Source organism: Phyllostomus hastatus, unplaced genomic scaffold (assembly GCF_019186645.2).
Source record: "Phyllostomus hastatus isolate PE091 unplaced genomic scaffold, TTU_PhHast_1.1 phas_contig_98, whole genome shotgun sequence".
NCBI lineage: Eukaryota > Metazoa > Chordata > Mammalia > Chiroptera > Phyllostomidae > Phyllostomus > Phyllostomus hastatus.
The window spans coordinates 11,230,361-11,244,025 of record NW_025333999.1 but is presented as its reverse complement, the minus strand read 5'-3'; the positions used below and the strand labels follow the sequence as shown (position 1 = coordinate 11,244,025).

The following is a 13,665-nucleotide window of genomic DNA, read 5'->3' as shown; positions in this document are numbered from 1 at the left end:
ACAAGCAAAATATAACCAATGACACTGAAATAGAGAACAGGCTGACTGTAACCAGAGGTAAGAGGGGTGGGAATTTCAGAGGAAAAGGAGAAGGGTTTGCAGGAACAAGTATAAAGGACACATGGGCAAAAACAACGGGGGGGTGGAAATGGGGGGATGGAAATGGGAGGGAGGTGGGGAGGGCTTGGGGGGTGGGCTGGGATGGAGTATAAGGCAGAAAACTGTACTTGAACAAGAATTAAAATTTAAAAAAATTTTAAAGTTCAGCAAAGAGCAACAATTTTGTATTTATGCTTACTTTGGAGATGAAAACTCAAGGAAAGAGACTGAGTCTTACATTTGAATCAACATTAGGGTAATGATAAAGCCAATTAAGAGATACAAGAAATAGCCCTGGCTGGTGTAGCTCAGTGAGCACGGGCTGCGAACCAAAGTGTTGCAGGTTCGATTCCCAGTCAGTGCATATGCATGGGTTGCAGGCCACGGCCCCCAGCAACCACACACTGATGTTTCTCTCTCTTTCTCCCTCCCATCCCTCTCTAAAAATAAATAAATAAAATCTTTTTTAAAAAAAAGAGATACAAGAAATAGAAGGAAGCAGAAATGACTCTGAGATATACTCATTCCACTCCGCATTGCTCCCACATTTTAGAAAAAGTCATAGGGAAGATTTTTAATTTCTGTAGACATAGATTTACTTTTAGGAGAGATTCTGCTTCTTTCTAAGATGTATGCAGTTGGAAAGAGTGCTGCTTTTACCTGACCCAAAGAAAAAGCCAGGAAATCTTCAAAATCCTATCTTTTGTTGAAACTGTGAGAGCTGGGGTAACGAGGCAAACCTGTAGCCTGAAATCTAAGGAAAGAATCCTTCAAAGAGAAGTGGTACTAGAGCATCTCCCAGTGGCAGAGAGTGAGAAAAAGAGATGCTTTGCACCAAATAGATAAGAATCTGGCAAATATTTTTAAGGGATTGCTAAAAGGCAAATGAGGGATAGAATAAGACTGCAGGACCCACTGGGAAACAGACACAAGGAACCAGGCCCACGCACACGCACACTCAAGGAATACATGGGGGAGTAGACTGGGGCTATCCTTCCCTGGTGGTACGGGCCTGAAGGATGGGAGCAAGTTCTGCCTTGGGAACACCTTTTTTTTTTAAGATTTGACTTATTTTTAGAAAGAGGGAAAGAAAGGAAGAAAGAGAGGGAGAGAAACATAGATATGTGAGAGAAATACGGATCAGTTGTCTCTCACACGCCCCTATCCAGGGTCCTGGCCCCCAACCCAGGCATGGGCCCTGACTGGAAATTGAACCCGTGACCTTTTGGTTTGCAGGCCAGCAGTCAATCCACTGAGCCACACCAGGTAGGGTGGGAACATTTTAAAATGTATCAAACTCTTCTTTCTTGAGAAACAAAAGCCTTAAGCTGCTATATGAAGTTCAGCAAACTTTTCTTTTATACCCAGAGCTCAAGTGATGACCTCTTGTGGCTGAAAGAAGGGGAAGGAAAAACTCCTACCCCAAGAGAAGAGGGAATAAACTCTCACAAGGCCAGACCATTCGAGGTCTTCTACTGAAGGAGGAAGAACATGAACGCTGAGAAATATCCACCCAATGACCCATGGGCAGGACTTTCCTAAGGCCAAGGATAGATCAGGATAACAGGAAACACTTTGAGTCCCATAACTAGCCCAGCAACTACCAAATAAGAAACGAGAACAGGCCACTACTGAAGAAGAGATACATAGGTGAAAGAAGACCTTTTTTGAGCACTGGCCTGAGGTTGAAGTTGAAGCAGAAATTCTCTCTCCAGAAATTCAGGACCCACTCTAAGCCAGGGTAACATTACAGGAATCTGAAGCTCACGGTGCACTATAGGTAACAATAGCAACAGCAAAACCTCAAACCAGTGTAATTGCTGACAAGATTGATTCAATCCTATTTGCTAATGATATGGCAAAAAAAAACGTAGTTTATAGTTCCAAGCATCAGTAATACTTCCTCTGTCCCTACTACCCTATACTCAACACCCAGTAACCAAGGTAATATTAAAGAGCACACAAAAAAAGCGAGGAAAAACAATCCCCTGTTTGAGAGATGAGTCAACAAAACTGGACTCAGAGATAACCCAAATGTTGAAACTGTCTGACTGGAAATATTAAATAACAATTATTAATATGTTAAAGCTCTAGTGGAAAATATGGATGTGGTAGGCAGAATTCTAACATAAAGGTACACAAAATATTCCAAGTACTTGGAAATTAAGTAACACACACACATATATAACCAAGGATTAAAGAGGAAGTCATAAGAGATATTAGAAATACTTTTAAATTGAACAAAAATTAAAAATAAAACCTCAAAATTTGTGAGAACCGGCTAAAGATCTTATGCTTACTACTTGACCCTGCATTCTTACTTCTTTGTCATTTACAAAAGAAAATAAAAATTTGTGTTTTCACATACATCTCTATGCACATGTTTAAAGGAAATCGTTATCATTATAGCAAAAGCTAGAAACTGATCAAATGTGCTTCAACTGGTGAATGAACCACCGCTGACCTAGGTGGGGCTGAACTAGGAGGTTACAGCACCTTCCTTTAGATCTGGTAATGAAGTTCGTGCCTTGGAAGAGGTCATCATAAAAAAAATGTACAATTCACAGCATTATTTTTTAAGAAAGGTTATAGTTAATTATGTTTTAGACAAATTCATCACTTAGACATTTTACTAAAATATTTTCCTTAATTTGTCAAAATATGAAAAATAAATTATAGCTTGAAAACCTTTTTGCTATGCAAGGTTGTGGAGCAGTAATTTAAAATAGTGGATTTGACTTATGCATGAAGGGTGTTCAAATCTTTGTACATTGCTTGATTAATTTTTGTGATTAGTGACCAATATTTGAAATGCATTTAAAAGTTTAAGTATTAAATGTCGTTTACTTAGAAAACAAAAACTCAGACCCGTAGTTTATTTGTTGCTGTGAATTTTTCAATGAATGTTTTCTCATTAGTCTACTGGGTAAGTTTTTGTCTTTTGGGCTATCTCAGTGTCAGAACTACCATGAAAATTCAGCAATATCTATCCTACAAGTCTCTTTCCACTTGTATCTTTAGCTTGATTTAAACCACATAAACTCTTACCATATTGACAAAATTGACCATTCCCCAAATTCGGTTCCTCAGTTTGTTGTGGGGATTATTATTCCTGCGATACTGAAAACATAAACATCAGATCGATACTTATTAATAATAGGAGTTGAATACAAACAGTAAAGTATGTCACCCATTATCAGATATTTTACAGAAAAAGTTCATTGGCATTCCTTCAGTCAGCTAAAAATCTGGGCAACTTAAGCAGAAATATATTTTTTATATAAAATAGGTACCACACTTTCAAAAGACACATTTCAACTTAGCAACTACTTTAAAACTTTTTATAACTTTGTCCCCTTTCATATTACATTTTATTACACTACATGATTTATCAAACCAACTAATGTGTTTTTTAGAATTCACATTTATCATGCTGATGAAACAAAACTCATTAAAGCTCCACAGCAACGATGATGCTGCGGGAAACAGCTACTTGATCAGCCCTGCTGTGTCCATAGTGGTCACAAACTAAGGAACACAGAACCAAGGGGCTCCCTGGAGGCAGAGCTGTGAGGAAAGGGGCTGTGGCCTGCCCTTGTGTCTGGGAAAAGACTAGGAAGGCGGCAGAGACTTTCCTGTCCCGCCTGTTTGGACTTCTGTTTGCTTCTTACACAGGAGTTCTCTGTTTCTGCCTTCGGAGCTTGTTCTCAGCATTATAATTTAGACCTAATAAAATATACTTAACCATAACAGAAGGTGTCCTTATGCAAATGGTCAAGCTTCTTACCTAATATAAACACAAAGAAATATGCCTTTTCTGAATCCTGCAAGTATCCTCTAGTTACCATTTCATTGCCATTCTGTTACCTTAAATATCTCCACACCTCAAAGACACACCAGTAGAATCTCTTCAATTGTCATCTTCCACCCGCTCCTCTACTCACTACTCATGGCTTGACTGTCATCATTCCATCGAAACTATTCTTGATAGATCCACAAATGTCCTCGTACTATCAATTCAGAACACGCTTTCTTCATCTTCCTGGAATCCTGTTCACATGTAATATTGACCATTTTCTCTTTCAAGAATGTTCTTATCATCTTGATTTCTATTATCATATATACTTCTAGTGTCTCACTGTGCACAGGTTTCTCTTTTCCACCATCCCCTTAAAATCTAGATGACAAATATGTTTCACCCAGGATACCTGTTCATGAATGGGTAGGGCTGGCCTAAAAAACACCTGAAATGGGTAGGTGAAAGGGGTTCTGAGGCTGTTCTAGGAACCACAGACATCGGATACTTTACCAGTCATTTATTTTAGCCCATGGGGGTAAGGGACAGGGATGGCTATGGGGTCTTGGCATTTTTATTTTCAAACCTTTATTAAAAGCTTAGTGTTCCCCAAGGTCAGACATCTGTGCTCTGCTTTCTCTTTCAATTTGCTGACTCTGGATCTACACATTCATATCCTCAGTCTACTTAGCTGCATAAGACTCATCACTTTGCTTTCCTGATGTGTAAAACCTTCAACTTGTTTCCCGGAGCAGCCTTTGTTTTTCCTAGTCTATCTCACTGAGCTACACTCGCTCTTAGTCTTTATTAATAAATTATTATTAAGAATAAAACTTACCTTACCATTCTTTAAAAAAATCAGTTAATATGTGTTCTTACCAACATGCTAATATAAGCCTGTTTATTGATTAGTGCTTAGAACTTACTAATGCATTTTTTTTTAAAATTGTAAGTTAATTGTAGCTTTTCCTATTTTTACACATGTAACAATGGTGTATCTTTCTTTTTAATTAACATAGACCTTATTTATTGTCTCTTTTAACATTGGCTAGGAATTTCAGTAAATAAGTTGAAAAACTCTATTGACACTGAACAGATAGATGTACCTGATTCCCAATTTTGTAGGAAAATCTTCATCATTTATTTATTAAGTTTAACATTTACACAGGATAAGATTTTGGTAAATATTCTTTACTGTCCTCTATTTCTTATTTGCTAAGAATTTTATTATGAATTTTGAAATATAAGTATGATACTTGAGATGATTACATGGTTTGTAATAATTGTATTACTATATACTTTCATTGTCATGCAGACTTTTTAATATGCACTGGGTGTGCAAATATTTTTAGAATATTCAAAGTTGTGTTTATAGGTGAAATCAGCCTTATGACTTTACTTGTCTGGGTGTGTTATCAATGTCATTATAGATTGTCACAGTAGTCACCCTTTAGGAAACTACTCTTCTAGATATCCACACCCTTAGGTAGCTCCCTCTAACACTAATTCTAGGCTTGATCATATGGCTGGCAAGTGAGACATTAATAAATGTAATGCAAGCAGAAGCTTGAAAAGCTCTTGTACATAGAAGCCTGGCCTAGGTCTTGATGTTTTGATGCTCAGCTATGAAAAGCACAGGCCAGCCTACTGGAGACAGGTGACCAACTGAAACCCGATGTTGCATAGCAAATGGTGACTGAAGCCGTTTCTGTTCAGCCAGCCAGGTCAGTGCAGTGGCCAAACATGGAGGCTGCAGAGATGCCCCACACAGTGTTTTAGGAAGATTGTCACACTGCAGTAGGTAACTAATGTGAAGATTATAGTAACTTTATAAAATGTGTGAAGAATATTTTCTCTTTTCCTATTCTTCAAAAAAGTTTGTAAAAGATAGAGTTATCTGTTATAACAAATTTCAGCCAATGGGGTTCCCTATTCCTTCTCAAGTCAGTGAAGTAACATTAAACTACACGCTGCTGCTCATAAATTTATTGGCTCAATGTTGTACATTTTTTTAAATGACATGTAATCTCTACTATGTTTATAATTATGTTTTCCTTTTATTCCTAATTTTACTTGTACTTCTATTTTTTCTTAATAAATATTGTCAGAAGTTCCTCTATTTCATTAATCTTTTCAAGAGATTACCATTTGGTTTGCTGATCTACTCAATTGTTTCTTTTTGGTTGTGTGTTTTACTAATTTTATTCATTGTCAAAATTATTTTATTTTTTCTGTAATTTTTTAATGTATTCTGTTTCATTTTCTAACTTTTCCAGTTCGACTCTTAGTTCACTAAATTTCTTCTTTTTAATTTTGGATTTTATTTATTTATTTTTAGAGAGGGAAGGGAGGGAGAATGAGAGAGAGAGAAACATCAATGTGTGGTTGCTGGGGGCCATGGCCTGCAACCCAGGCATGTGCCCTGACTGGGAATCGAACCTGCAACACTTTGGTTCGCAGCCCATGCTCAGTCCACTGAGCTATGCCAGCCAGGGCTTAATTTATTTTGTTTAATACAAATGTTTATCCCCAAGTATATTCTAAATACTGCATTGCCACATGCATCTAATAAATTTTATCTATAGTAAATATTTTTGTTGCAATAAAGTTGGATAAATCAGGATAATTTCAGATTTAATTTTTAGTCAATTAATATTTGAAAATATATTTTGCTTTTAGTTTGCAAACAAATGATTTTTTAGTGCATTCATGCAACAATTTTTGTTATAGTTTCAAAACTGGTTCTAGTTTTTAAAAAAGTAATCTGTGCCCTGGCTGGCGTAGCTCAGTGGATTGAGCATGGGCTGTGAACCAAAGTGTCACAGGTTCGATTCCCAGTCAGGGTCCATGCCTGGGTTGCAGGCCATGGCCCCCAGCAACCGCACATTGATGTTTCTCTCTCTCTATCTTCCTCCCTTCCCTCTCTAAAAAATAAAGAAATAAAATCTTAAAAAGAAATAAAAAAATAAAAATAAAAAAGTAATCTTTATAGTATCTACACCTTCATATTTCTTTGTACTTTCTTTGTGACCAACTGTCAGTTTAATTTCTGAAAATGTTTTATTTGCATGTGAAAATAATATATGTTGTCTATTTTGGGATAAAATAGTTATAGGATATTTAATCAAATGATTAAATAAAATCTATATTTATATGGTTCAAATCTTTTCCATTTCTGTTTATTTTTTTCCTGCTTGACCTAAAATTTTCTGTTAGATGGCAGTTAAAAACCCTTACTTTTTTATAATCTGTCATTTTTTATTGTATATCTTTTTAGAGTAAGACGTTAGGTGTATGATCTGAAATATCATTAGATGATTTAAAGTTCTCAGACAGTTTATTTTGTTTATTTTCCTTTCCATTATGTTGGTTGACTCTTCCTCATGTTGTTAGTTTGACCTAGGATTATAAAAATATCCTTTAAAAGCATATTTGATTTGGACTCTAGCAGTTTACCAAGTTTCTGATCAGTTTTTATGTTGAGACCTTGGCTTGGCAATTTTGCTTTGGAAGAAAAATATAATACCACACCACGCATGACACAGACCTAGGATTTTTGCTTTCCCCTTGCATATCTACTGCCCTTTGCTGCAAATGGACAAAGCACTTCCTTCCTCTTTTCATTTTTAGTACATGGAGCTTTTCTAGTTCCCCTTCAGGGATGCGCCAGCCCTTTGTGGCTCTGGGTATCATGCACTATATTCTATATATTGTGGGTCACCAAGCCTTTGAATTTTATTTACTACTCTAATGAAGATCTTCCTCATTTTTAGCACTTGGGGATTCCCTGTTTTACTTTTTTTAAGCTCAACTGCAGACTATGAATATAGTTTTATTTTTCTTTATATGTTGTTCAGCATTTTCATATGTTTGTAATGCGGAAAGTAGTTCTATTATTTTGGCTCAGTTTGCTGTACTGCCAAAGGACCTAATCATCTCTTAAACAAATCTGTCAGGAAATTAAAAACAGAACTTTGAGCCCAGAATGAAATTCTGATTAAAATGTTTTTTTCTTGGTTAGAATCACAACTCTAGTTTTAGAAGAATGAATGAAGAAGCAGATGTTCATCTGGAAACTTACCACATTATCATCAGCAACAACGAACAGTTCAACATAGTTTTCCTTATGAGTGTTCTGGTAATGTACAAAAGTATTAATGAAGTCTAGTTAATGTTTCTTATCTTAACATTTTAAGTTACCATTAATAACATAAGAAATGTTCATTTTTTTGACACAAGAAGATGAGGTACAGATGTATACTTAATAATCTTAGGAAGTTATCTAAATAGAACTTATTATATTATTAAAACATGTGTCCTTGTAACAAACCTGAACCAACTTTCCATGTTTGATTATTCTTTCTTTCTTGACTTAGTCTTTCAAATAAGTTATAAGTAAAAAATTATAAATCTAGTTTTCAACGTTTAGGGTTTTTTTATTTACAAAATAAATGCTTATAAAGCAAGCTCTTGTAAAAGAAAAAAATCACCCATCTGTAATAGCTCAGAACTAACACAAAGCTAAGTTTAGCCTACAGTCTGGCTAATAGGACTGATTGTTTTCCATTTACCCTCACTCTCTCTCCAAATCACCTCTATTGCAGTAGTCTCAATGCCAAGCAAACATGTATAAAAGTTGCTAATTTTAGATCTTTTATAAAAAATATGAAGAAATTCTAAATTTTCAGCTTTTGGTGGCATGTACTGAAGTACATACATATTCTTTGAGTATAAAACAGGGACATATTGTTCAAAGATTAATCCATTTTTTATTAAATTTATTGAGATGGCATTGGTTCATATGGTCATATAGGTTTCAGGTATACATGTCTGTGATGCACAATCTGTATATTGCATTGTGTAACCACCACCCAAAGTCAAATCAACTTCCATCACCATATATTTGGAGACTATGTAATCACTTATTGATTGATTCATTCAATTGGAGAACAGCTATTAGGCATCTAGTATGTTTCAGACACTGTCTGGACTATGATATGTGAAGAAGATGAACACTCTTGGATCTTAAAGACTAATATCCATGGGGGATTTAAAGAGGTACAAGTTGGTTACAGAGAAAAACCTAAAATACAGAGAACACTTTGTGCAATCATCCCACTAGAAATTGAGCCTATTATTACTCTTAATTGTCCTTAACATTTATAACACTTGACCCAATGAAAGGGAGAGAGCCTGGCCTATCGACTCCCCAATAATGCCAGAGAGACAAGAGCAGACAATATCTAGGGTAGGTTTTAAGACATTATAAATTTCATTCTTCCCAGCTATTTATTGCCCTAATGCTGTGTACCTAGATATACATTCGTAGATATTACCCTTCCTTGAATTCAATGGGACAAACTGAAATTTACTGTATAGAACTATCACTTTCTATATAGATAACAAATACAAATTTTGACATTTCAGACTTAAACAATTAAGAGTCCAGCTCAGGTAGAATGTATACTTCATTAACTGAGGTCATAATTTTCCTCTTGAGATCATAAAAGAAGAGAGGAAATGGTAATTTGAAAGTAAAGTACTCACTTCCATTTGAGAGTCTTCCATGGACTTGGTGTTATTGTTTGGAACAGTTGTCCTGCTGAAATTGAGCTCTTTACAAGAATAATTGGAGGCATACTGCATCTTTGCATTATATTTGAACACCAAATGTTCTCCCTCATCTGAGTATTTCACTGGTTCAATGAGGTACCTTTGGTCATGTACCCTGAAGAATCCCCTGTGGAAATTGAGAATACAATGTATAGTTAAGACTTTTTACTACTATGTTATTACATAAAACTACTCTATCCCATTTTTATTGATGCTGCCTTTTAGGAAAGGGGAAGAAGTTTAAGAGCAGAAACTCATGAGCATGCAGCCAGGTGTTCTAAGTGATGAAGATATGAAATAATGTACAGTCTTTGAATTACTAAGTTTTTGTAAAAGTCAGCTCATTTGGGTTTTTCAGATGTTTGACACCCCAATCTCTACTTTGAAGTTTCAGGTAGAGTAAGAGTAGCAGTTCCCACCTGCACTTGTAGATTCCTGGTAAGTCTCAGATTTCTTTAAAAAATACTGTGAATTTTTATGTCCATCATGCATTAATTATAGAGTATATACTCTATGAGTACTATTATGTAATAATTTTGTTATTAAAGGGTTCTCATACTTGAAAATACCAGGAACTACTCAAGTCAAGTCCTCATCACAGGAGACAAAAGTTTCTTGTTTTTCTACCTACTACCTCTCCACATCTTCCTCCTTTGTCCTGGAGCCAAAGATCTATAGGGAACTTCTGTAGGCTGTACTTCCTAGACATTGAAAATACTGTGAAGTGCTGTAGTGTGGTGGGGATTCACAGAACTAGAATTCAGGAGACCTGGTTTGGTCTAAATTCCACCACTAGCAAATAGAATGTTCAGGAGCGAGTCTTTGATTTCAGTGTCCTGATCTATAACAGATTTCCAGCAGGCTTCCCACTCTGAATCTCTTGATCACATACTGAAAAACTTTCATTGCTTTGAGCTGGAGTTAGACATCTTTTGTCAAAGGTGAACATAGACAATGGGCTGAAGTGGAACTCAGGCTGAAAATATACAATAGCTTTTCTTGATTAGCTTTTCTATTTACCACATGGTTAAAAAGAAAGGTGAGAAATCAATTTCTTTAAAAATCCATAAGAAAACTCAAAGAAAATGGAAAGTGTGCGTTACCTCAGACCATGGCATGTGCTGATACTGGCAGCAGAATCATGTTCATGTATAATGGATCCTTGGTAAAAACAGTGATCCTAAAATATGTGGAGAGGCTATTAACATAAGTACATTTACTGGTATATGAATAAAATATCTACATACTGTATGTTCCCAATATATCAGCACTTCATTTTCACAAATTACATTTATATTCATCCATGCATTCATTCAATGCATTCTTTCACTTGAAAATTTTGAAACTACTTTAGAATCTTTTTACTTTAATTGCATGATTACTTTCTGAAATATTACTACTATAATCCTTCCTAAAATGTCAACCAAACTACTCTCCTGTGCTATTATAGTTTTTCCCCAGTTGAGTTGCCTATGATTGTTAAAATTAGGTCTCATTCTTCAACCAGGTTCCCTTATGCCTTTCTGTCCTGATTCTCTGCTTCAACAGAGTTGGTATCTTTATCACTCCCTACTTGGTCTCTGCCCATGGCGATTCCATCAGGTAATAACTCTCTCCATCATTTCCATCTGTTCAACTCCCACCTACACGTAACATTTCTCCATGGTCCTCCAGGGATCCCAGACCAACCACCACCCCCTACATGAAAGAATATTCTCCAATTTTCTTTCTGTTCTATTTTACAAAGATAGCATGATGACTTAGATTTCATAGTTAACAGTTGCCTCAAATAGAGAAAATATGTTTTAAAAGTATACTTTTTGTAAGAGAGATAAGGTTTTCCCTGGTCAGAAGGCCAGAGAGGGCATGTTCTGGAAAAGTGCATAAAATTATAAAAATAAAGCTCATATCCTCTGAAATAACACTAATGATAAATAAACACAGGTTTATTAGGAGAATGAAGGTGAAGCCTCCATATTGGTGCACCAGGCAGATGGGGCAAGGGGATGTGACTCTCTTAAGGGTCGATTAGATGAAAGGTTTAAAATTGTTTCATTTATTTAGGTTTTGTCCATTTCACTTGACTGCAATTTCATCAGGGCTCCTTAAGCTCCTTTGGTGTCCTACTTTACCTTTTGGGGTCCATAGAAGTCAGTTTGGGAAAGAAAAATACGTTAGTAGTCATCTCTTTGCTCATTAGGCAGTGATCACTCTCTTCTAGAGTTCAAGGGGCCATAGTTCCTATTCTAGGATCATCCAGTGACAATTGTCAATGTAGGATTCATTTCTGATGTAACACTCTCTGAAGCTAGAATCGGGTTGCAAATCACATGAGGAAATGACAGTTTCGGAGAAGAGGCATAGGGAGGTTCTATAAGATACCATGATGTGAGGGTGTCTGGTGATTTCTTCTCCTTTCGCCGAGTAGTGCGTTTCACTGTAATTTGAGGCTAGGAACTCCCTGGAAAAGAGGAGAGAGAGGTACTGAGATTTACTCATTTTAAAAGGTTAATAGATAAAAACATTATGTGAGCAAGAAGACTCTGGGCTGCTTTCAAATCTCAGGAAATCTTAGGCTAAAAACAGATAAGCAAAATCAATCTCACTCACATGAAAAACCTTTCTACCTAGATTTCACGGTTTGGTAAAAGACTGTAGAAGAGACAGAAAAAGATACTGGCAGTTTTAGCAAGGTGACACCTTGAGAACCTAGGGAAAATATTATCGTAGTAAAAATCCCTTGCCTTAAGAATCAAAATTCATGCAAAAAAATCTCATTAGAGACTATAAAAGTCACAAGAGAGGAGAAAATGTCAGCATCTTTTGTCAGAAGAAATAAAAATTCTGTCTACCCATGTAACAGTGGGAAAATATAATGGTGGGAAATTATAACCCACCCCTCCATTTTTTTTACCTTGTTTCTGTGAATGCTGATTCTGAATAATATGTAGCTTATAGATGAATGGCATGTTTCTGAAGGAATCCTAGGAACTGACTTCAGAAGCTACACACTCCAACCTTCAGGCATCCCAGCTCTGAGAGATTTGCTGACCTTCAACAGTGGGGCCAGCACGACAAACCAGGATGACACATACCGGGACCATCGCTTGTGTTATCAGAATGGACAGTGCTCAGCTGCATGTAGAGAATGTCTCACCCCCTCCCTTGATCTCTTTGTTCTGTTCCCCTCTTCCTCCTTATAAAACCTGACTCCACTGAGAGGGGGAGATGGGCTTTGAGACATGAGTCCCCGTCTTCCAGGTGGCCAGCACCTGAAAATAAACCACTTGCCCTTACATCAGCACCTGCCTCTTGAGTATTGGCTTGCGTAGTGACAGGCAGCCAGACATTTGGTTATACCCCTGATTTCAAATTTACAAAAACTGGCCTTCAAGAATGACGAAAAAAATAAAGGCTATTTCAAATAAAAGTTTTGTAGTTCACTTTTATAGAAGTTTAGATAACACAGGTATGTGCATTTGTCAAAATTCAGTGAATGTATACTTCAGATTTGTGCATTTCATTATAAAGATTTTTACATCAAAAGAAAAAAACTGTTAAATACTAAACTCTAATGATATACTTGTTATTTAGGGGAAAGTATGTTAATGTGTGCAATATAATTTGAAATGCATAAAAATAAGGGAGGATAGATGGCTGAATGAAGAGACAAGGAATTCTGATATGAAACAAGCATAATAAAACAATGGGCATATGTGTACATGTCTATATTGATGGGATTATGGGTCTATGTTTATATTACTGGGTATATAAATCTTCACTATAAATTTCTTTAACTTTGTATATGCATAAACAGAACTTGGTTTGATATCTATTTTACATAGCTTTGAAGTTACTTTAAAAGCCATGGTTTTCAAATTTCTTTTGTTTCATTGATTCACAAAGCAGAGATGCATTAACTCTCTTCTTAGAGCATGTGGACCTCAGAGTACTCCAGTGCGCTGCGTAGGGTGTGATTTATGAGTTAGAGAATGATGTCCACAATGGGAGGCTGTTGAAGTGAGGCGAGTTTACATCTGAAGGGTAAGAATTCAGATTACATACAGACAACACTTGAGGAATTAACTTCACTGGTAGTTTTTACGAAAACTGTAACACTATACACTAATAAATCTGTTATTGAATCATGATAGAAC

General features: G+C 36.1%; 1 protein-coding gene across 1 annotated transcript in view; it reads right to left on the bottom strand.

Moving 5' to 3' along the window:
- Nucleotides 1–13,665, bottom strand: part of ADAM7 (ADAM metallopeptidase domain 7) — a 67,400-nt gene that overhangs the window by 27,401 nt on the left and 26,334 nt on the right. The window contains exons 5-9 of the mRNA XM_045853638.1: nucleotides 11,891–11,969; nucleotides 10,612–10,688; nucleotides 9,443–9,635; nucleotides 7,977–8,030; nucleotides 3,148–3,219 (exon numbers count right to left, since the gene is read on the bottom strand). Of these exons, the coding sequence (XP_045709594.1) occupies nucleotides 3,148–3,219; nucleotides 7,977–8,030; nucleotides 9,443–9,635; nucleotides 10,612–10,688; nucleotides 11,891–11,969 (475 nt within the window). The remainder of the gene's footprint in view (nucleotides 1–3,147; nucleotides 3,220–7,976; nucleotides 8,031–9,442; nucleotides 9,636–10,611; nucleotides 10,689–11,890; nucleotides 11,970–13,665) is intronic.